This window comes from Hippichthys cyanospilos, chromosome 6 (assembly GCF_059441005.1).
Source record: "Hippichthys cyanospilos isolate Australia breed blue-spotted pipefish chromosome 6, RoL_Hcya_1.0, whole genome shotgun sequence".
In the NCBI taxonomy this organism is placed as follows: Eukaryota; Metazoa; Chordata; class Actinopteri; order Syngnathiformes; family Syngnathidae; genus Hippichthys; species Hippichthys cyanospilos.
This window is the reverse complement of record NC_142374.1, coordinates 15,859,174-15,883,038: the sequence shown is the minus strand read 5'-3', so window position 1 is coordinate 15,883,038 and position 23,865 is coordinate 15,859,174. Positions and strand designations below refer to the sequence as shown.

Here is a 23,865-nt window from a genome sequence, read left to right as displayed (position 1 = left end):
CACCATTTGTGATCTACCGATCAAGTGGTTTGGCAGGTCACTGTGGAATTGGTATGTTGGCCTTGTGCTCGTGTTGCTTTTGTTTTTGGAAACCAGTTTCCTTGATTATAAAATAATTTATGTTTGGTTAATAGAAGGCTCAAAATTGTCTCCAAGTGTAGGTGTGACTTGTGTGTGTGTGTGTCTTGAGGTTATGGTTTTGACGATTTTCATTTAAGATTCGGCAGGGGTCTATCATGTAGTACTTGAGTAGGCCGGAAGGAGGCAGCCAACACCCACAAATGAAAGACAATCTTGAACGATGTCTGGTATGGGATGTGCCAGAGTTGACCAAGTGAGAGTGAGCCACCTTGATGAAATACGTCATTATATGTACAATAAAAAAACAAAAAAAACACATGCACACTTTTCCATTATCGCCCACAAGGGAGAGAACCATTAATATCTTGCACAGTCAGAGGTTTCTTCTCCCATAAGGGCCATTGTATGGCATCAGGGGAACTGCGCCAGTTAACCTGGATCCCAAATGGTTGCTGTATGACAGCAGAGGCCTGCTAATAAAGCAGATGTCAAGGTTGGCCAGGGGTGAACTGCAGATCGTTCTTATCCAACGCGCGTGGACTGTCGATTCCGCAGCGGCGGCGTATGTCATTATGCCGTCACCTTCCGTGCGTAAAGCTAAAGGTGAAGATGGATTTGCTGAGTGGACAATGAATCTCCTTGCCCGCTGGGGCTCCGCGTGACGTGCGCACACACCCACAGAGTCAATGTTTAGTTAGCTGTCACATTTTTATGAGCCATACGAGCATAACAAATAATAGCCTGTCGTTGGTTGGGCTTACATGCCACACTTATACGCTGAAGCTCAAACAGACAGACAGCGGACAAAGTCTGATTATTACGCATGTTGATTAGGATGGGGGAAAGCTATTGCCATGTTAAGCAGCACTTTGAGACCTCTGTGCTTCCACTCAAGTAGAGATTTATACATTTGCTGGTAGGTGTCACTTCCAATTTCTGCTGTTGTTGGGAACTGTGCTTCTTGCATCAATTCCTCTGGCAACACGGTAATGTTTTGGTAGCTCTAAAAAGATTGCTGCTTCTTTTCTTGACCAACAATCAAATTATTAAAAAGATAAATTTACAATTAAATAGCTGATTTATTTTTTAAATCTGTGTTGTCCAAACCATGCATCATGGGCCTTTTTAAGATATATATGTATGTGTGTATATATATATATATATATATATATATATATATATATATATATATATATATATATATATATATATATATATATATATATATATATATCTATAAACAGTATTTGTTTTGAAGTAATTGAATTTTGAGGCCTACAATAGTCCTCGCAACTGGAAATAATCTCAGATTTTAATGAATGCAAGTAGACTGATCGTCATGGTATTGAATCAAAATAAGACATTTGCAAACAACTGCTTTTACATTGGAAACAAAACAATCAACATATTTCTGACTTGTTACAGGACAAAACTAAAAAAAAAGGTTTTCAATAAACGAATGGGACCTAATATTTGATAAGATCCAACCAATCAACAAAATCGTCAGATTCATGATTGTAAGTTGCAGCCCTAGTTGAATCCTAATGAAACATTTGAAAACATCTACTTCAATTTTGAAAAAAACTATGATGAACTTTTTTGCTCTTTTTATGACATGTTACTGACCAAACAAGTCAGTGAATCATAAAACAATGTCAGTGTGTTTTCAGCGCTCTCTATTCTAAAAAAAAATGTCTTGATTTTGAATCAAGCGATGGGAATTCAACCGACAAAATAAACAACAGAATAGTCGATTATTAAAATTATAATTAGTTACAACCCTAAATTCAATCAGTTGATTTCAATGCAATCAGTTGCAGTGTGTGGTGGCCCAGCAATTTTTTTTCCAACGACGTCCTTTGTGAAAGTTCAGTGTCAGCCTCCAGCATGCATTTTAATGTCTTGTCTTTTTTCCCCCCCTGCAGATTACATGTGGATCTGAACATAACCTTGCCATTGTAGGTGAGTACTCTCCTTAAAGATCCTGTAAAGATCTTTGTTGACGATGTAATATTAGCTTGATACAACCAAAAATGTCTGACAATTAGCCGATTATGCCAAATACAAAAAAAAAGAGAGCGAAGACATGAATAATTCTGTTTGACCTAGCAAAGGCTTACTGGGGAGTCGTGCACTGTCTTAGAGATTACACGTGGTTGTGAAACATTTATCCTTCTGTTGGCTTGCGAAGATTTCTGAGGTCATTTCAGCGCTGTGCGGCATTTTCCAGAAGGAAGTAATTACAGCTCACTTGGATGGGGATCACTGACAGATGCGATTAGGCGAACAGGACTGTACAGTAAATGAGCCCAATTGGTCACACACGGATTTTCTGGCTACTTTTTCCCGTGGCGGGATTTAGAGAAGTGTCTGACTTTGAGACACACGACAGCAAAATGTCATTTATGAACCAGGAACCAGCAAATCTTCTTGCGCTTCCTCATCAAATATATAAGAATTTGCGCCTTGTTCATTCCCCACTGCACAGCCACCAACCGAAGGAGAATTTTTAGAAGTCAAATTTTTCTCACATTAAATTTTGAACGCTGACCCAGTTGTTACATCAGAGTGAATATAAATACATCCGAGGAAGATGAAACATGAGCAGAATGTTCTTTCAAAGCGCACGCAGGTATTTTTAAAAGGCTGCACTTTATGCTATTCAGACAGGCTGTCAAAATGTAGAATTAGGAAGCGGCATCAGTATTGGCGCTCACTGAGATCTATGGGCGCTTCATTTATGCAAAAGGCCACATTTTACTTTTTAAACAGAAAGGTGAGCCTGTTATGATAAAGTAAATTTTATTTTTTGGGGAAAAAAAACATTGCTTTTCATTAAATACAAAAAAAAATGTATTCTTCTGAGAGAGCACTAGCCATTTTCAGGACTTTAATTTGGTCAATAATTTGTACAAACATATCTGGACTGACAAGTTGTTTTGTTTGTGGGAAAAAAAACAGGATTTTGTTTTGGACAAGGGAACTTAATAGTCAATAGTTTGGAAACACCCTCTAATTCAGTGTTTGCTTTTCATAATTTCAAAGTTTTGTGATTTGTACATTTAATTTTATATTTAAGTCATTGACATAATGAGTAAATATTGACAGACTTATATGGTAAACAAAAATATTAATCAAAATGTAATGTTTTTCTTTTTTTTTTATAGATTTTTTAAGATAGACCCCTTTTTGCCTTTTGCCAATTCAACACTTTCATATCTTTTTTTTTTTTCCATTCGGCTTTATGATGTAGCAGATGCTTTATGATCTGGAATGACTTTCAGTTCACGGGTGTATATCATCAGGAGTTAATAGGGCACAGCCAATATGGATTTTTTGAGACAGATATTAAATTATCTTTTTTTTTTAAACAAACTTGCCAAACTTTAGGTTGTGTGTAAAATATTGACATCCAGCTCAATTTCTTGCAAATCATTTTTGTATTTCTCACCTAATCATTGACAACAGTGTTAGTTGTATACAACTGCAATAAATTGATAAGTTTACACAATCATAAAAAGTTATAAAAGTTGTAAAATTCAATTCATTCACCTGTTTGACGTCCATAGCCGTCAGTGGCAGTGTACAGTATGTGCTAAACAGTAGACTTTGGTGTGGGCCATATGTGGCCCTTGAGCTATACTGTGCCCAAGCCTGCACCAAACCCTGAGAAGGCAGAAAAAGGGAACGTGAGCGCTGAAATGAACCTCTGCCGGTCTTCCCTTGGTATCCTCCAACCGTCTTGAGCATGGCAGCGGAAGAAGCATTGAAATAGCAAAACAGAATTGGAAGTAGAGACCTGAGTGCTGCTATTTCTGGTGCTCAACTAGGTCAGGCGGAAACCAACCAAGAGCACTGCATGCTGCTTAGGATATCTGTTGCTGGCTCCGCATCTCCATTTTCACACCTGAAGAAGTACTTCTCACTGAAAAGATTTGTGGTCCAAGGTTGAGAGAGGGTCTGAAGATGCTCGTGATCCGATACAAGAAAACATCCTTCATGTTCACTAAAAATTGGATGAGACGTCATCCAAAACTGCAAGTGGTAATTATTTGACATTTAGTTGGCCCAGCAGAAAATTGTTATCAACAGGATGCAGTGAAAGGGAACTTGCTTTTGGTCTGAGCGTCTTGATTTCAATCCTTTTTTTTTTTTTTTGTGCTGAAAGTGCAACACTTTGTTGCCATGGAAACACTGATGTGCTGTATGCTCCTGTCAGTGAGTCCATGAATAAAGCACAGCGCCCAAATAAGGCTCTCTCCCCCATTGAGCTTCCAAAGTGAAAATTCACTGAGAGATTAACACTTGAATAACAAATAGCGATGCATTATGAAAGGCTGTGGCGCATTTTTGTTCGTAGCCCTTGCTGGCAGATTGTCAGACCGACATAAGCTCGCTGGCATGACATCTCGCCGCGCTCGCTGGCAAACGCATATGTTTCGGTGCGCCCGTCCAAATCTTTGAGGAGCCCGGGACGGACAAAGCGTGAAAGACAGATTGGGAGAGCTCGAGGATGTTTTATCCTTGAGAAAGCAAGCTCGCTTCTGTTGCCATGGCAATGGAGCCTATTAGGTAACTGTGTTGCCATGGCACGTGTCTCCTCGGCGATGCGGCCCTGACCACACCCACCAACAAACCGCCCAGCTGTGATGATCAGGGAAGCTTGATTACCCGCTGACTGGGTGTCAGCGTGGGTCCGTGTTTGTTTTCTCATGTCTTTTCTTCTTTGCCGCTCGCCGTCACCCGCCCCCAGGCTGCTAATATTAGCTCACGCGTTGCTACACTGACCCCCTGATCCCTCTGCTTCTCAGGGGAGCATCTCCTATCCTGGGGCTGGAACGAACACGGGATGTGCGGAGACGGCTCGCTGGCCGACGTCTTTGAGCCGCGGGTCGTTCCCGGCCTCCGACCGCGTGCCGTCGGCTGCGGGGCCGGGCACTCCGTGGCGGTGTGCGAGGGGAATATGTGCGGCGGAAACAAGTGATGGACTCAGACTTGCATCTCAATTGCTATAATGTCATTATTTTATGAATGAACTGATTCTCTTTAGGCCACCCATTGTAACATAATGTCTGAAATTCATAAATTGTGCACTTAACTCAATCAGAAATGTCATAAAACCTAATAATGTCATAATTTCACCAATAATGTGCAAAAACAAAACCTGACTGATATTTCGATAAGATTTTTGCCAATAATGTGGTGACTTGTAGCGTGAACATGAACATGTTATTCAGTTAAAAGAAACAGGCGCATTTAATTGAAACCTAGGGTCATAAAGTAATACCAATTTTGGGTCCAAAAGAGACCAATATACTTTGGCTCAATATGACTAAACAATCTAAAAACAACTGGCTAAAAAAATAAACGTTTTGTGTCCAAAATGGTGTCAATTTAACCCAACTTACTTGCTTGTTTTCCACCAAAGAATCTCCCCAAATTGGTCATTTAGTACATAAGACTTCAACAAGGTTTCTGCAAGTATCAGAAAATCTAATCTAATTCTGTGACAAGAACAGTTCATTTTTCCTTTTTGAATCAAGAGCAAATTAATTGGAACATCAAGCACCTTGTTGCTAAATTGTGACTCCTTTGCAAAACATTGTGTGCCTTTACTTACAAAACCAGAAATAAAACAAGTGATATTAAATGATCTATCTTTGGAGTTTCAAAAAATACGCCTACAGATAAAATGGGTTGTGCAATTGTCTAATAAGTCCAGCCCTGAGCTCCATTTAAATGAGGTAGTGTTAAATGAGACACATTGCTGTTTGAAATCAATTCGAAAATATTAACGGTTACACCAACATTTTAACATTCCAGTATTTGCTGCATAGGTGTATAATAGTTTTAGATTCTCTAAACACAAAATGTAGAAGACATTTTGAGAAAAAAGACCCATCTGACAATGTAAATCCCCAAATACATTATTTGCAAAAAAATGATTAAAATTTCAGTCAGGAATTTTTTTCTTTTTTTTACATTATTAGTGAAATTATTACAATTTGGGATTTTATTTCTTTTTTTGTTTGAGGTAAGTGATTTTTTAAATAATAACTTCCACCAAATCTTCTTTTGGTAGAGAAATGGCAGAATCACATGTGTGCCATAAATACCTCTGCGTGTGCAGACATGTGTCAGAGGTCATCACTCCTCTCGTCACTAGTGGGTCCGTCAATTCGGTGGCCATGATGGAGGCGATATGTTTAAGTGACACGGCCATTTCTACACTTGACGGTCCTCCGGCCACCTTGGCCGTCCCGGATGAATGAAGGAAGGCGCCGATAATGTGAGAGATGGGCCCGGCCCAGCTGTGGCTACGGCTTCATCTTTCCATGTCAGCGCGTTTTATCGCCGTCGTCTTGAGTATTAGGAGGCGCTCGAATATCTTCTATGGCCTCATGGTTCACTGCTCGCTCATGCTTACTGCTTGTTAGTTTTTGGCAACTTGACTTTCAGACTGTTCGTGTCATTTATTCCACTTGCGGACGTTTACTTGCTGCGTTTGAGTCATCGTGCATACTGTATTTCTAAGTTATGCAGATATCTGCAGTGCGCTATCTGGCGACCACGTGCAGGTCAAAGGCAATGAGCGCTTGTTGGATTGTTATTTTGACTTGAATTTTATTGAAATGCATTGATGCTTATATAACATGTTTTAAGGCTGGGCAGTAAATCGGATTAATTTGTCATTTTTGGACACCCTTTTTAGCTCACCACTGGACTCTTAAAAAGGTAAAACTCCGTCTTTGGAATTTAATGAGGTAATTTGATAACTCCATGTGCTCAAGGCGCAGGTCAATAACAGTTCATTTATCACATGACCAAAAAGTGAGGCATGATTGCCTGTCTGTCGACAGCAGCAGTAGAAAGATAGGTTTGTAAACGTATTAAATGTACATGAAAAATAATTTACATATCGAATCATATCTAGACAAACATGTACTTTTTACTGCAAAAAGTGGTAAAAGTGGTAAAATGAATCAAACATCCCTTAAAGCATGTTATGCAAACTATAAATGTTAAGGTTTCATGATTGATTTCATTGATTTTAAATTAGTATGCATTATCTTTGAATACTTTCCATATGATTTTTTTAGACAAATCCTTTAAATAAATCGTTGTTAGGTTTATTACTCCCATTAAAATCGATTAAAATCGTTACTGTCATGAATGACAGGCCAAAATCAAGACTTTATTATTTATGCATATTGCACAGCCCTAATATGTCCACAAACCTTTAACCATGATTTGAAGAAAAATAAACAAACACCCCCTGAAAATCTTGTGTTTGTTATTTTTTTAAATTTTATTTAACACTATTTCTTGTACAAGTCCGAGAACCGTGTAGTTCAGGAAATACACCAAAAACCCTGAACCAACAAACCAATCAAAACTACCACTGAACACCCGACTAAGAGATAACACACACACACACACACACTCACACACTCTTTAAATCTCACTTAGTCACTCACTCATTGCCTCATATGTGTTATGATATTATATTATTTTTATGAACGCTTTAATGAGTGTTTTTAATCTTACACTGTTGTTGATGTTATGTTGTGTGTCAGACAGTAATTAGGACACAGTTCCCAGTGGTAGCTTGGCAGTGTATTGGCAGTTGTTTGTTAAAAAGTTGGTCCCTTTCATATTCAACTTTTCCAAACAATGAAAGCTGCACTTAGAACAAGGCTATCGCGGTTGTTATCTACTCGTTACGATGCTTGTTGCCTGTCCGCACCAATCCGCACTGGAGTCCTGCGTCTATAAAAAAAAGTTAACACTCCCCTGTAAGATGTTGGTTTTTCAAAAGTGAAAATTAGACTGTCAAATTTACATTAATCATATCAAAACAAGTAACTTATGAAAAGGGTACTTTTTGACGTCAACTCCTGATTTGTCAAAACAATTTTCCCCAAACCCAGAAAAAGGGCATGTTTGATGTCTTTTTAATCTCACCTCAAAATTTCAGAGACAAACCCTCAACCATTTTTTCAAAATGTAGCTAGAGCTGTGTTCTTTGCATTTATGTGGTAAGCTAAACTTGAGCTGCTTCTGTGGTAAGCAAGCTACTTCATCCAAAGAATGCATTTCACTTTCCCTTTATCAAAGTTGGGACTTTTTTTTTTTTTAGCATTAACTTTATCATTCGTCTGACGGACTTGCTCATCCGCTTTCATGTCTTTCTTCTGCTTCTGAATTTGCCCTCCCAAACACAGCAGGAGTCAGTAGTGACAAACTTTTTGCAGGGTCTGATATGAACCGTTTTTGGGACCAATGTGTGTTGTAGCGCACCTATCAGGACCACCACAGGCCCTGATTAACGCAGTACGTATTTAACAAACTATGTCACTATATCTAGGCCTAAATAGTGAAGTGTGTAGGATCAACAGCTAAAATGTACCCCAGTTTTCACCACCTGGTATATAGAAATGGGATTTAAAACAATCCTTCACACAATTTTAATTGATGTACTCTGTTGGCCTACCAGTGGATGAAGTCATCAAAATGCACAAAAGTAGCACCAGTATAGAGATATTGTGATTCAGAACAATATTGAACAAAACCTATATGTATATGCAATATACTGACTTTGGATGGAAAAGTTTGACAGTCACATGATAGCGACATGCCATCAAGGAACAGTTCATATCGGACTCTGATTGTGTGAGTTTTAGAATGTCACATTTTATGGATAAATCTTTCTGATGTTGACAGTTAAACATCAAAATGTGGTATTTTACAGGAGGTGTTAACTTTATGCAATATATCAACTTGTCTGTGTGTTTTCCGAACCGCCTGTTGAAATGTTTGTCTATGAATTGCTTTTGATTGAATAAAATGAAATTACCGGTACCCTTGGTTCATTATTTCATCACGTTCTACAACTTTGCATGACAGAGGCACTTGTCCAGTATGGTGTTTACAGTGTTTTGGCATCTTTGAGCACAGATATTACTAATTTGAACAGAGGGGAAACTATGCCAATTCTACATGATTGTCAACTAAAAAGTCACTGTAAAAACGTCTTTTATTAAAATACATAATCGTTAGGGTTGGGTTAAATAGCTTCCGATGGAAGTACTCAACTATTTTACTGACTTCTAAACAGCACATTCGACCATTTAATGCCTCAAAAATTCAAGTATGACATTTTTTTGTGGATATTTGCTAAAAAAAAAAAAATCAAAGTGTAAAAGTGCAAAAGTCTAAAAAGAGGTGAGCATGAGTGTGCAAATTTAACGGTGCGTTTCCTCGTGACAGGCGAAGGTGATTTCAAATCAGAGCAACCGTTTTGAACACAGGAACCACACAAATATTTGATGACCACTCCAAAACATTGGTACACACAACATTGTCACACACTCTCACACACACACACACAAAAAGCATATTTACAGCACTGGCACACACGGAAAATAGGCACACAGATTACAACACATTAACCAGTCACAGATACTTAGCTACATAAGGCTTGACAACAAAACGTCCTCAGTGCTACATCTATGCTGAGTTTGTGATGTTCAGGTTGCCACTTTCACACCCATTTAAAAGTACTAAGTAATACACACAACAATGCTACAGCACTATCAGGTGGGTGATGGGCCATTATGGGTCATACACATAGTGGTTGGTACACCATGGTTCATAACACAAACTGACTCGGTTGGTTGTCTGCTCCGGTGTTGTCTCTGCATCTCTATAAACATATAAAAAAAAAAAAATAATGAAAATAAATTATTACACCAAGTATGTTTTATGTGGGAATTGATGGTGATGGCTGATAACCTCTGCGGCGCAGGGAGAGGTGAAATGACACTTGGAGGGTAAAGAAAATGTGCTCCGTTAGTCGTTCATGGTAAAGGCAGCTTTACCATGTGTATTCCCATGCGTAGCCAAGGCATCAGACAAAAAATGTATTGTCTGGTCCGGACTCTTGAGTCGGTTAATCAACATGCCCAATCATGCCGCCTTTACAGCTTGAAGTACACTTTCCAGTCATCGTCATGCGGATTTTTTTTTTTTTTTTGGTCATGCTCTCACCGTCGGTCTCCTTGTTTAGTTTTTCTTCGGTACCCGTACACGAGTATAGACAAAAGGAAAGATGTGTATGCATGTGCAGTTGAAGAAAAATGGAGTCTAAACGCTCATTGAGTACAAAATTTATTTCATGCAAGGACTTATCTGTACATATTTTTATTTGAATACTTTTCTGTTGCATAAATGGAAAATACATGCATTTACCTTTCCCCAAGAAGACCCACAGCCCATAATGTTTTGTATTTTTTTCCCCCACCTGCATCTTTTCACAACAAATCTTCACAATATTTTTTTTTTCTGAATATATAACGTCCATTGATCACCACAAAAGACATGACTTGAATTGTAAAACTCTTCTCATTCAGAAGAAATGGACTCATGTACTTAAATATTCTCCAAATTTGTCAAATTTCTGATTGGTCAACATAAAAGCTTTTAAAGTGCCTTGAGAATAATTGTATATAATTGCTGGGAAAGTATCTGGACATGTGTTGCAGTATTGATACATTTATATATTTTTTTATTAGTGCATGCCTCTTGATAACTGCAGTTTATTGTAACCTTACAGTACCAGACAAAAGTTTGGAAACATACTGTAATTAAGTGTTTTTTTTTTTCCTATCATTTACATTTTTCCTGAATCATAGATTAATCCTGAAGGTATCGACATTATGAAGAAATACTGGTGAAATGTTAACTCATTCACTGTTAAAATGGAAGTTTTTTACTTATTTAGCTGTCAATGGCAGGTTAAGTTGATTTATTCACTGCTAGCCAAGAAAAAAATGATCATTGACATATAGAGCCGTCAAAGGTTGCGAATGAGTTAATCAAATATGTTTATAGAATATGTTTTATAATTTGTTATTTTCTCATTCAGCTTTATGATGAAGATGATGCTTTATGACTTGGAATGATTTTCACTTCATAGCCGTGCATGTTCAAAAGTTAATAGCTTAAATTTGTTGACTTCTCAAACTCTTTTTAAGATTTTGAGAATTTGAAGGTGTTTCCGATTTTTTGACCATTACTGTATACTGTAAATGTTTTGGAGTGGCCCTAGATTAATATTATGCTTCATTATGCAAATATTTTTTAACAAAAATATTTTTTAACAAAATATTTCTAACAGCATAACCAAAAGGACAAATCTCTTGCTGTGTGTCGCGAAATGAAATCTTAGCAGCTTTCAAAGAAATTTATGCTACAACAATGTTGCATTGTGTCACAAATATTTTTTTAGCTTTGCCTTACCCTGTACAAAGGCACCATTGTAATAAATCTTGTCTAAATTTCTGCATTTTAAACGTAAGAGCAGCTGCAGCGGGCGCATTTCTTAAAAAGATCCTAACCACCGATTGATATATTTGTTTAAAAAAAAAAAAACCTCATGCCAGCAAGCTGGCTTTGTACCAAATACGTCCAAGTGAAATATTTTCAAATGTCAAATGAAGTCAAATGAATACAAGAAAAGATATAATATATTGGGGAAAGGCAAAGAATGGTAGCTACATAAAAATCTTGCTGTGACTGAGTCTCTTGTAAAGCTGTCTCAGAAATGCATAAAAATGGCAAAGCTTTTCGATGCTTTTAAAAGACAAATGTTTTCTCTTACAGGTACTGCAATACAATTAGCTTCTTGAAGAACATAATTTCTCATGCAGTTCATGCAAAGGACCAAACAGTTTTAGTTCTGTTGACATAATTCATCACTAGTATCAGAGGAATTGTCATCATCTCCATAGTGCATCGGACATCGTCTTGCTGTTGTTGTTGTTGTTTTTTTTTTTTTTGTGGCCACTCCGATAACATTGGCTGGTTTGCGCTTTCGTAATTGTAACGTCTCTACTTTGCAACATAGGAGTTTCCTTAACACCTGGCGATGATACATTTAGGATATGTTTTCAAAGCGTTAATGTCCAGCATAATGTTTCCATCTTATGAACGTTTCTTTCACATAATTGCCAAAAGCAGATGAGTATTAGAAAAAAAAAGTCGTTGGCAGATAAGTATGCGAGATCAAAAGCAACAGAGCAACAGGAAATGAAGTCAACGTAGGGAAAAAGAGGCGGAGTTAGCCTGTGGAACCGAGCTTTGTCAGCAACTGAGGTGACCCATGCACTTGTGGCGTCTCGCCAATGTGACTTCTAGTCTAGGGGATGATGACACCCCCAAGGAAGAACCCTTGGGAAGCCGGAGTATCGGAACAGTCGAGATGCAGTTTTCCAGGAAAATAAAAATGAGAAATCAGAAACGGTGTCAAAAGAAACCAAAAAAAAAGGAGGGAGGGGGCCTTTGACAGAAAACGATACGGAGAAGTGCGGACTGGCCTTCCAATGGCATTGTATCTGCTACTCAACCATGCTACATAATGGATGGGATGGGAGAATGTGAGTGCTGCATTAGACAGGGTGGGCTGCAGGGCAGGGCGGACACTGAGGACACTCCAGAGGCATCCCCGCTCATGCCAGACATGCTGTTAAGGCTCCAAGGCTTTTCATAACCTTCAGTTGAAAAACAGAGAACGTTCTGAGTACACCGCAGCACTGGATCCATGACATGTTTTTTTGTTTTTTTTTGTGCTCCTCATTGGTAATACTACACCTGTTGCTTTCTTGTTTTTGTCTCCAAAGAGAGGTCAACACACACTTGAGACAGATCAAATTTCTCCATGCATTGAGTGCATCCGGAGTTACAAGGGCATGCACCGGGCGGTACTGGAATGGTTCGGAGTAGAACACCATAAAAGGTAGGCACCTCAGGTAAGGGAATGTACAGCTACTGGCGATACTTGTGTTTTTTGGGACGCACCTGTAGCGTTATTGGGAATGTTTGTTTTCAATCAAAAAAGTGGGACTAAGCCTCTTTAGAGATGAAATCTCAAATTGTGTTGTGCTCCTCCACCATTCTGATAGCACCCATCAGCAAGACACTTCATGCACCATTATGGCCAAGAGCAATGTACTCAAAGTCAGGATCCCACATGGTATTTATCATTAAAAACACATACATACATACTTGGTACACACATAGCACATCAATATATTCTTAAGCATGTAAGACAGCACATTCTAGATCTTATAAATCTTCAAAATATTTTTTTTTCTTACTGGTAAATAAATAGGGGTATTACATTATGCATGGTATCAAAAAATATATTATGTAGATGTAGACAACTATTATTGACATTTGCGGTGATTGTGCTTGGCCTTAACTCGGATTATGTACAATTCCCTAGGGAATAATTGAGGAGAAGCTGTGAAGGTGTCGCATTACGAGGTTTGCAGTTGTGTGAGTGTGTTTTGGTGAGTGTGAGTACTAACACTCAGCAAAGAAGGGGAGATAAAAGGGGGCGTGTCCTGTCTAGGGCCTTAGAGCGTGTCAGTATCTTACGGGGGCTTGTGATTGGCTGTTACTGTACGTACCCCTCCTCACTCTTCCCCCCGTGTGGTTGGGCCGCTCGGCCGTGGTGACCAGGAAGCAGGGCCGCTCTCTTTCGCTGGGGCTGAAGATTTCCTCGGGAGATATGGCCTGGTCGATGTGAGGGCAATCCTCGTTGGCCAGGGCGGCGTTAGCAGCCTCGCCGTTCAGCTTGGAATCTTAACATACAACAAGGAACAAATAAAAGAGCGCATAGGGGGAAAAACATCTAGCCATCTTCAACATTAGGTTTAATATCTGGTGTCCGCGCAGTGGCTCCATATGTGGACTGTTTTATGCATTGTGTAGCTGCTGTGTAATGTTTACCTTGCAATCTGTCTTACTAACGTTTGTGTGCACATATGGGCTCTGTATATTTACCGAGGTAAAAATGTAAGTGCGGGAGGTAGCCCGCTGTTTGGTTTGCAGTTTGTTAGCCAGTTCGTTGGTTAGTGGGATTACCCACTAAGTACAGGGAAGGCACATGTGCTAAGATAGAATACATTAAAGCCCCTGTAAAGTGAAAATGAACATATACGTTTGACACACCACACCAAAATATCACCTTGTCTATGGCTTCAAACATGTTAAAATCTAGTTTTAAATCTCCACTCTCTAACGCTGTAAAAAGGTATATCAACTTAAAGTTAAATTTAGCCAACCATGTAGCTATAGGACTTTCTACAGTACTAGATGCGCTAGCCGCCAGCTAGCTTAAAACAGACTTGCGGTTAGGTATAAAAACTGAGTTCCCCCTTTTTTCGATGGATAACTGCTAATCCAAACAAAGATGCTCAATTTATTATGTAGTGTGAGGGGGAGGAATATATCCAAAAGTGTAATCATAAAACTTTCCACAGTGCAATAAGAACCGCTAGCTTGCAAGCTAACAGTCTTGGGCCTTGTCATAAAAACTGATCAATATGCAACTTCAGTGGATAACTGCTACTGCAAACAAAGCTGCTGAAGATTGTACATAGCATTAGAGGGGAAACTTAACATGGTTTTAGCTGCGTTCAAAACGTCAGGAAAATTCAAATCAGAAAAACAATACAATTGCTTGCTAACGCATGTCATTTGATATGATAGTTGTAGTAGGTTTTCAGTCTCTGTGCATTCTCTTCAAACATATATTATGTATGCAGAAACAGATCTCAAATTTTAAAATAAAATTAAATTACATTTAATAGTAATAATAATAATAGTAATAATAGTTCAAAGATGGTGGAGTCCCGTACTGTGAGTGTTTTAGGTATGTCTTCTTTTTGAGCAGCATGTTCTTACCATTGTAAAACGTGAATATGCCTGACATTTTGCTCTTTACAAAAAGAAAAAAAATGAATGGATCACTGAAGTTCTCAACAGTCAAGCACAAATCTACTAAAGAATTGCCGAAATCTCTATTCCCTCCATTCAGAGTTAGAAAATCATGTATTTTATTGATCATGCGCTGGGAAAGTCTGCTGTTTAATCTCATGCCTGACTCATCAGCTGACTGAAGTGTGGGAAGAGAGAAACAGCCGAACAGTGATATGTGTTTTTTCAGGCCAGCAAGCTGTTGATGAGGCAACAAGTTATGGGAATGTTTTAGTTCCACAGATAAAAAAGCTTCATCCTACCTTGAAACTTTATCTCGAAAACGTCGTCGTGGGCCACAGGACTCTGATGTTGTGAGCTGATGCTTGATTTACAGAAATTCGGAGAGCCAGGTTGTGGAGCCCGTGGGATATGCCTATTTTTTTTCTTTGGTAGTTTCTGTTTCGCCATGGCCAGGGAGTAATACATTCCAAAGTTGTTGACAATCACAGGAACAGGCATAGCGATGGTCAGCACACCTGCCAGGGCGCATAAGGCTCCCACCAGCATACCAGAGGTGGTCTGAGGGTACATGTCGCCGTAGCCCAGGGTCGTCATGGTCACCACGGCCCACCAGAATCCGATCGGGATGTTCTTGAACTGCGTGTGCTCGCTGGCTCGAGGGTCATTGGGGTTGGCGCCGATCCGTTCCGCGTAGTAGATCATGGTTGCGAAGATGAGGACACCCAAGGCGAGGAAGATGATGAGGAGAAGGAACTCGTTGGTGCTGGCTCTCAACGTGTGGCCCAACACCCTCAGACCCACAAAGTGGCGAGTGAGCTTGAAGATACGCAGGATCCGAACGAAGCGGACCACTCGGAGGAATCCCAACACATCCTTAGCTGCCTTTGACGAGAGCCCGCTGAGACCCACCTCCAAGTAGAAGGGCAGGATGGCCACAAAGTCGATAATGTTCAGCGCGTTCCGGATGAAGTCAAATTTGTTTGGACAGAAAGTTATTCGCATGAGGAATTCAAAAGTGAACCACACTACGCAAACTCCTTCGATGTAGGTGAGGTAGGCCGCCGTCTCTGGTTCCTGGTAGGTGTGCTCCACCGTGACGTTCCCCACCAGCTCCACTTCGGTGCGGTTGATGATGGGGTTGAAGGCCTCGTGGGTCTCCAGACAGAATGTGGTGATGGAAACCAGGATAAAGAACAGCGAGGCCAGTGCCACCCACTGGGTAGGAAATCGCAGAGATTGAGGAGAAGGCAACAGGAAAGGAGAGATGGAAGGGAGGGGGGGTGGTAAGAGGGTGAGGAAGGACAGAGAGGAGAGTGAGCACAGTAATACACACAATGTAATCAAGCCCAGGCAGCCATTCTTAGCAATGCAATTTAATCGGCATCTGCTTCAACCGTGACAGTGACGGTTTTTGCGCTCCGCTCTTGATTCCGAAGCGTCATTAAACTGGAACAATCAATGGGAGCTCTCGCGCCTCTCCTTACTGTGCTCAAGCTCAAGGTCACGGCATTTTCAAGGCTGCGCTACGTGCGACTTTTCTCAAGAGCCGCCAGCAGTAACATATGGGACATTTATGAATATGTGTAAAACTCTCGTATTCGGCGCCATACCTGAGCTTTTCCGCTCAAGGTCATACTGACTAGATAATCAACTCCTGGGAATCATGGTGGGTGATTAGAACGAGGTTCGTTTTTATGACAGAGCAACGTCATCCCTGATAACTGTTGAGTGCTTTACCTTTCATCGTCATTGATTTGACGATCGCATTTCATCACATTTAGCCTCTGATATTTCTGATACCTGCTACATATGTAGGTGTAACTGATACAGTATGCTCTCCTGGGTATTGATCGTAGCCCTGTCCTTGCGCTATCCTCTGATCATACCGGATTACAGTATGTGTTACCACGCCTGCGGGTTGGGGGGAAAACAGCTGGAAGCCTGCCACCGGCAGATCAAGTCGATGCGCTGAGAAATGGATCGCGAGATGCGTTATCACTCCATAAAGTCACCAAATTTGTATCAGTTTGGATTTAGTGGCGCTAAGTGCGCTCTCAAGCTAATGCACGGCCTTGTTAAGAGGCTGGCGGGAGTAATGAATGAACAAGGGAGGGACAACGAAGCCGGGCATGTCTAGGCATGAGAGAATCCTATATTCCACAGAGCAAAGGGGGAAACAGCATCTCGGTCGGTGGAATCCATTCATGCAGGCTGAGATGGAAAGCAGGCCCTCATTACAGCAAGTCATCAGTGGCTATTCTTTGAATTGTGCCGAGGAAATTGTTTGCTTGGGAACGTCTGCTTCCTGTTCGGCTAAGAGTTCTCGTTGATTCGACGCTCTGGCTCACTGGCTTTAGTTCTGTCGGCCTGCCCGTCCTTTAGCTTTCACCAATGGTACCAATGGTAGTGCAGAAAGTTTAGCGCTGCATCACGCCTCTGCAAGCTTTGTGCGCGTATACAAACCCCCGCAGCCACGCACTCTAAAATAAAGGTTTAACTCTGCAGTAGCAAACACCACACACATACTTTAACCGCACAGGCTCCATCCATCCATTTTCTATAGCCACTTATCCTCACTAGGTTTGCTGGCTTGCTGCTGCCTATCCCAGCTGTTTTCGGGCACCCTGGACAAGCTGCCAGCCAATCGCAGGGCACACAGAGACGGAGAAAACCTACGCGGGCATGGGGAGGAGATGCAAACTCCACATAGGAAGGTCAGGGCGACACCACCACAGTTGCGCAGGACTCAGGTGATGACCACTCTTGCGAATGTCACATGACTAAACTCAGAAAATATGTGAGCTGTCTTTGGTCAACAATGATGTCATTTTCAGTCGACTGCAAGAGGCAAAACAGCCACTGGCCTGAAATGATTAAACCGGGTAGAATTTGCTGCTATAAGGTATGTTAAACTTATTCTGCAGTATTTTCAGTAATAAAAAATACGTATTTTGCCTTTACTGTGATAGTTAAATTATATATCATGTACAAATAATACATTTAAAAACAAAATTTGCCACTTGCTGTCAACAGGGAATGACATCATAGATGCACAAGTCTTAGGTAATGAGCAGTTACAGTTCAGTTTGCGAACATCACATTCCCAAACCCTGAAAATACGGGAGCCAAGATTGGTCATTCCAGTATCTGAGCCCTGAGCAACTGTGGTATCATTTTAATTTGACAGCAGATGTCAAAATGGCCGCCTCTTGAGACATATATGGGTGCATTTTGCTATTTAAAGGGACCCCAAACTTTATTTGCCATTTATATCAATAAAAAAACGGAATACTTTGTCTATAATATACTAACTACATTTTTATGTACATTTCATACCTTTGAAAACACATTTCGACACTTGCTATAAAGGGAAAATGACATAATATTTGCAAGTCAAAGATAACAGTGAGCTTGCGGATGTCACATGAGCAAACATAGAAAACAGGTAAGCTGTGATTGGTTGTTACCTGAGCCTTGAGCAAACGCAATGTCGTTTTCAGTCAGGAAAAAATGTGTTCTTAAATCACTCGCTGTCACCGACGATGACGGATGCGGAAAGTACACACTTTCACTATTGAATGAACTAGAAACAAAATATAACCTTTTTTCTGCTGAAAATTGTTCAATAAGTTTAGTCTATCTTAAATTTTTCCTCCCCAAATGCAATATTACTCAAAATGTTTTCACTAGTGTGAGCTTATAGAACACATTATTGTGGCTTGATTTCCCTTTTAACACACTTTGCTCTTTTTTTGTCATTTTTGAGAAGTGACACACGCAAACTTCATTGTAATCGTTTTGGTTCCAAACATTGATGTGCCAACACTGTGATGTATTGCATAATGTTGTTGTGCGGTACGCCTCCTCTTCTGATGTGGTGCGCACAAAATAACTCCCTACAATAACATGACAATGCAATAGTGTGCAAACGACAACCTCAAAAATGCAATCCAGGCCACGCAGGCATGTCATAATGTGATTACGATAACAAAAAATGCCTCGGGAATACCTCATCTCTAACTTATAGCTATAATTAGATCATGCATAATTCAAAAGTCAAAAAGGCCAATCAACTTATTACATTGATGGATGTTTGATGTCAAACACGGAGGAGCGTTGCTTCAATGTTTAAAACAATAATGTTTGTATTTTGCCAGCACAAAGTATGTTGTAATGTAGGTAATTGCTTTTGGCAAGTGCTTTTATTATTATTGATTTCAAAGATGGAATCGCTTCCCCTGACTATTAGGCATTGTTATTTTTGGCAAAGCGTAGGTCATTATCGGTCACCCGCCTCTTGGCTTGTTCAGGCCTGCGAGCAATCGCACCCTTCAAACGTTTCATGTCATCACACCGCCCTTCGCATGATGTCCCGGTGACACTTGGGAACATTGCGAGCGTTGGGGGGAGGGTGCCAGGTGAGCACCGTTGCCTGCTCATTGGTTGACTCTCAGCGGTGCCGGCAAGCGGAGAGCTCGCGCTGATGTGCTGTGACAAGGCTTTTGCGCTGATGTATCCACTGTGAATAGAGTCTGTAATTAAGTCTGGGGTTCGCTTCTAATTAATTTTCTTGCCTGTTTTACTGGCGCTTTGTCCAACCTTGCACTGCTTATGTCTAAAGAAAGAAGACGTGCTGTGCATCTTGGCTGTGCTTGATTTCAAGGTGATGGGACGTTTTTTTTCTGCTTTCTAGCAAAGCGAAGGTTTTATGCTAACACTGATTTCAAGTCATTCGCATTCCCAACACTACGTCTATGCCCCAGACATTGTCAGGAAAGGCGCATGAGAAAAACGTAACTTTCTTTGGGTACGGTCTGCTGAGCACTATCTAACGTGACTTTGTGATATATGAATCTGATTGGTTAGTTCTGAACAGTTACATCCGAGTTGAGTTTTATTTGTTTTCCTGCTTCACAACGATTTAATTCAAGGAATTACACTCAATTTTACAGGTTAGAAATCATTTAAGGAGGTTTTAAAAGCCTTTACGTGATCAGGATTGTAGATCTGATAACTGATAGGCGAGTTAAAAAAACAATAGCCAGCGATCACTATTTAAAATCCTGCTTATTTACTGTATGGTCAATACCTGCTTTTCATGGGGATTGGGCCTTGTCCTGCATACAGTGACTCCAAATTTATATGTAAATGGGCCCATTTAAATGCATTGAAAAAACATAGTAACAGTAAATATCCCCAGAATTCTCCCCAAAACACTGGTAAACCAATACATGGAAAAAGAAATTAAGAGCAACTCAACCCAAAGATATTGTTTACAATAATATGTTCTGTGAAGCCTCACTGGTATGAACACATGGTTTCTGATGTTGTCTTTATGGATTATAAATTAAGCAGCAGAATCCATACGGCCCTTTTGCCACTTGATGTCCACTGAAAATGACATCACATTTCTCAATTTGTGAATGTCACCTGACCAAACTCAGGAAACAGGTGCGCTGCGATTTGTTGTTACCTGAGCAACTGTGATGTCATTTTTAGTCAACAGCCAGTCATAAAACGGCTGCCCCATGAGATGGATTCAAAACAAATACAATATTAAGCAGAATGTCATGTTTCAACTAGTTGGGCTGCATATAACATATTGTCGTTTTTTTTTTTACTTGCCATTTTCTTTAATTATTGGGAAAGAATTTGAAAAAAAAAATCGTAAATGCCACGAAACTTTGAATTATTATCAATGACAGCACAAAACATTCCTGGATTGAAGTAGATTGTGTTTACTGTCCATCTGATCAGATCTGTTTAAAGTCTACTTTTAAATGATTTCTCTCTGTCTTATTTTTATAACAGAAAAACCTAGCATACAGGGGTGTGTAGACTTTTTATATCCACCGCACACGAGTGTAAAACAGCTGATAGAATTGGCTACTTCTGGATGGGGGGGCTGATAATCTGGCTGCTGCAGCTGTTAAAGCAGCATGCATCGCAGCAGGCTTCAGAGGAGGACGCTTGTCAAAAAAACATGTGGAGCTGTAAAGTAATTGTCGCTTTCTAGAGGCTCGAATGGGAAACATGCCCAAAAGCAAGGACCAAAAATGTCACCTCCTACAGTAACCTGATTTAGTCTGGAGGCTTGCCACTGAAATGTTGCTGCGTGCTGCAAAAGATACGCTTCCCTAATGTGCTGTTGACCCATTTAGCCAGTCTACCCAGGGAACCTTGTACCCCGGAAAGATTATTCCTAATTTTACCCTCCTTCCTCCTATCGTTCTTAATATGAACTGTGGCCACTGTGGGTTGGGGAATGTTTGCATTTCTTATTCATTACTAGTTTTTAACTGATATAAAATCGCGATTCAATTGAAAATCAGGGTGGATATTTAACTACATTTCCTCAAATGCAAAACTGTACTTATTTCCATACCACTTATCTCAGCAGACGTCGAGGTGTCTCAGCAGACTTTGGGGTAAAGACGGGCTCCAACTTGGACTGTTCGGCAGCCAAATTGCAGAATTAGCAAGCCTCTTTTTTTTTTTTTTTAATGAGATGAGTAAATCTGAACATCTTGAACTGATGAGCGTAGTAATGCAGCGTGAAAAAAAGAACAAGGTTAACTTTCCACAGCTGGCTCTGTTGTTCTTAATTAGACTGAAAAAGTTACGACTTACTCAAGCAAACTTTCAATTCCACTCAATCCTTTTTTTCTTCCTTTAATTTTGAAGCTATGCCAATTTTCACTTATATATTCATTGCTATTCCAAAGGTCTGATGTTATTTTGTTGTGCATGCTTTTTGGAGTATGTTGAATTGTCTTCAATGGTGCATTCTTACTCATTCACTGCCATTTGGGACTATAGACATCAAAGATCCATTTTTACTAGTCTGGCAGTGAATAAGTCAAATTTACTGTCATTGGCAGTTAAATAGGTCAAAAGTCTATTTTAACTGGATGGGCAGGGAGTGAGTTAAGTCCCCCTCGTGCAAACATTTCAAAACCTTTGTTGAATCAAGTAACTACCATTGGAAAAAAAAATCAAAAACAAATAGCAAGGAGAATATATACTGACCTCCTAAATTGAGGAATCTGGAACACAAATCTGGTATACATAAAAAACCTTGACTTTTTTTTTTTTTAATGGCAACAGGTGGCTATTTGGGCCATTTGCTATTTAATGGACTACCTCATATGGTTCTGAATGCCAGTATATGTCACTGGCATAGAAAGATGAACAAAGGTGTACAGTATTTGTAGTTAATAAATGATACTTTCACGACAAATCAAGTGATATTGGATCGTTTCCCTCCGTTTGCTCTCACTGCACGCTAGTGCCATGACACCAATGCTTGGGTGCCTTTCTGATTGACTTCATATTCCTTATTGGCTCTCTGTCCAAGACAGAGTCCCATCAGTCCCTTGTCCATCAGCAACTCTGCCTAGCAACAAGTGTTCAATTTGAATATTTGTATCTGCATTGCATGAAAATTTGCATTGCAGTTGATGAATCACCAATTATTTTTGTCAATGCATAAAAATGGCAGACAAAGGTGAATATTCAACAGTGGAATTTTTTTAAAAAATTATTTTCTATCGAGCAGTTAGATATTCGGTTTATGATCTAGCTTGCCATGCATCTGGGGGTATCAATTTCAAGGTCACCAAGCGCCCTAAAAAGGCTCCCAGTCATTAATGATTTGAGTCATGACAAAAACAACAACAAAAAAAATGAAGCGTGCGAGCAACTCACCCTTGCATATTTGGAGGAGTAGGGATCCTCAAAGAGAGCCCAAACGCGCTTCTGCCAGCGGCTCCACAAAGTGCCGGAGCGGGCGTCGGGAGAATCTCCGTGCGCCAGCCTCCGCGTCATCTCATCCACGTCGTCCTCCCCGTGCTCCGGCTCGGGCTCGGCATCGTCACTTCCCAGGTCCAAGAGTCCCCCCCCGCCGAAACTATCGAGGGCCTCCTCCGCCTCCCGGTGCTGGCGATAGGTCATCCAGCAGCACGGCTCCACATCCGTCTCGTCGATGCCCCAGAACGCCAACTCCTCCTCGTAGAGCGGGCCGCACACATCGGCCGGGCAGTGCAGCTTACCTGTCCTGTAATAGTTGAGGATGTGCGCGAAGACGCCCGGGTGGCGGTCGAAAAAGAACTCCTCGATCTTGGCGTCATAGTCAAAGTGGTTGGGAGCGTCGGGCTCGGCCAGCCACGACAGGCGGGTGCCGGGTAGGGTGCGAAGGGTGCTGCGGTACGTCTGGTGCCGGATCCCTCCCACGTTGATCACGATGCGATCCTTGTCGTCGCTCAGGCCCATCGCGTCCCTTAAACATCGCTCAGCGGAGTTCCCCTCGTCATGGTGGCAAAGGTGAGAGCCTCGCGCCGCGCCGAGCCACCTGTCGTGCCCCCCTCCCCGCCTCGACGCGCGTCAGGCGGCGGCGCGCTTTCGGGATGTGCCCGTCGGGCTGGAGGCGAAATCCGAAATGAACGCGGCGGCCAACGGCTTCACATCGTCGCCGAATCCGCACAACGGACACGGATTCTTCCCCTTTTATCGGCTCGTCCGAGTCAAGGTGACTGCGGCCCCGGGGCTGCTTCTGGTGCTGAGCGGACAGCGCCTGTCCTGCTGCTCGTGGTCCTTCTGGTGTTCGAGCCCTCCTCCAGACGCGCCTCCTTCACACCGACGCGCAGCAGCCTAGTGCATGCAGCTCTTTGTCTCGACAGCTCCGACACGTCTCCCTCTCCTCCTCTACTGTTGCTGCTCATGCAAAAATAAAAAAAAATAAAAGGGGGCGAGCACCCAGTCAAGCAGCTCAAGAAGTGGAAAGAAACAATACAAAGATATGAATTGGGCTCACAACATTTCCCTCTCACATCAGAAGGAGCATGCCCAGTGATGCGCCCCTCTCCAATTACCGTGCCGCGATGTCCCCCTTGTCACTCAGGAGGCGAAAAACAGTAATGAATAAATATTCATTTGTGCAGCGACCAAGTCTGGAATCGCACGAAAGAGTAACCATGCGTCAGATGTGTCCGTGCGCAT

At 41.0% G+C, this 23,865-nt stretch overlaps 2 protein-coding genes across 4 annotated transcripts in view; one reads left to right on the top strand and one right to left on the bottom strand.

Annotated features, from left to right (window-relative positions):
* Positions 1-8,943, top strand: part of sergef (secretion regulating guanine nucleotide exchange factor) — a 13,562-nt gene extending 4,619 nt beyond the window's left edge. Inside the window, exons 10-11 of the mRNA XM_088416645.1 lie at positions 2,007-2,043; positions 4,893-8,943. Of these exons, the coding sequence (XP_088272771.1) occupies positions 2,007-2,043; positions 4,893-5,065 (210 nt within the window). The 3' untranslated portion in view covers positions 5,066-8,943. The remainder of the gene's footprint in view (positions 1-2,006; positions 2,044-4,892) is intronic.
* kcnc1b (potassium voltage-gated channel, Shaw-related subfamily, member 1b) lies at positions 7,250-23,865 on the bottom strand. 3 transcript variants are annotated; one of them, XM_088416643.1, is made up of 5 exons: positions 23,697-23,865; positions 22,576-23,580; positions 15,168-16,083; positions 13,554-13,727; positions 10,239-12,632 (listed from the first exon to the last, which is right to left on the bottom strand). In XM_088416643.1, exons 2-5 carry the CDS (start codon positions 23,137-23,139, stop codon positions 12,493-12,495), a joined length of 1,794 nt encoding a protein of 597 aa, XP_088272769.1. In that variant the 5' UTR covers positions 23,140-23,580; positions 23,697-23,865; the 3' UTR covers positions 10,239-12,492. The 3 variants fall into 3 exon arrangements, with proteins under 3 accessions (XP_088272770.1, XP_088272769.1, XP_088272768.1); XM_088416644.1 differs by lacking the exon at positions 10,239-12,632 and adding an exon at positions 7,250-9,787 and having other exon boundaries at positions 22,576-23,865; XM_088416642.1 differs by having other exon boundaries at positions 22,576-23,865.

Coding starts and splice junctions, on each gene's coding strand:
- kcnc1b (XM_088416642.1), bottom strand. CDS start 23,139: ATGGGCCTGAGCGACGACAAGGATCGCATCGTGATCAACGTGGGAGGG. Junction 13,728..15,167: donor TTTCGAGATAAAGTTTCAAG/GTAGGATGAAGC, acceptor TTGTATGTTAAG/ATTCCAAGCTGAACGGCGAG. Junction 12,633..13,553: donor GGGGGGAAGAGTGAGGAGGG/GTACGTACAGTA, acceptor TTTCAACTGAAG/GTTATGAAAAGCCTTGGAGC.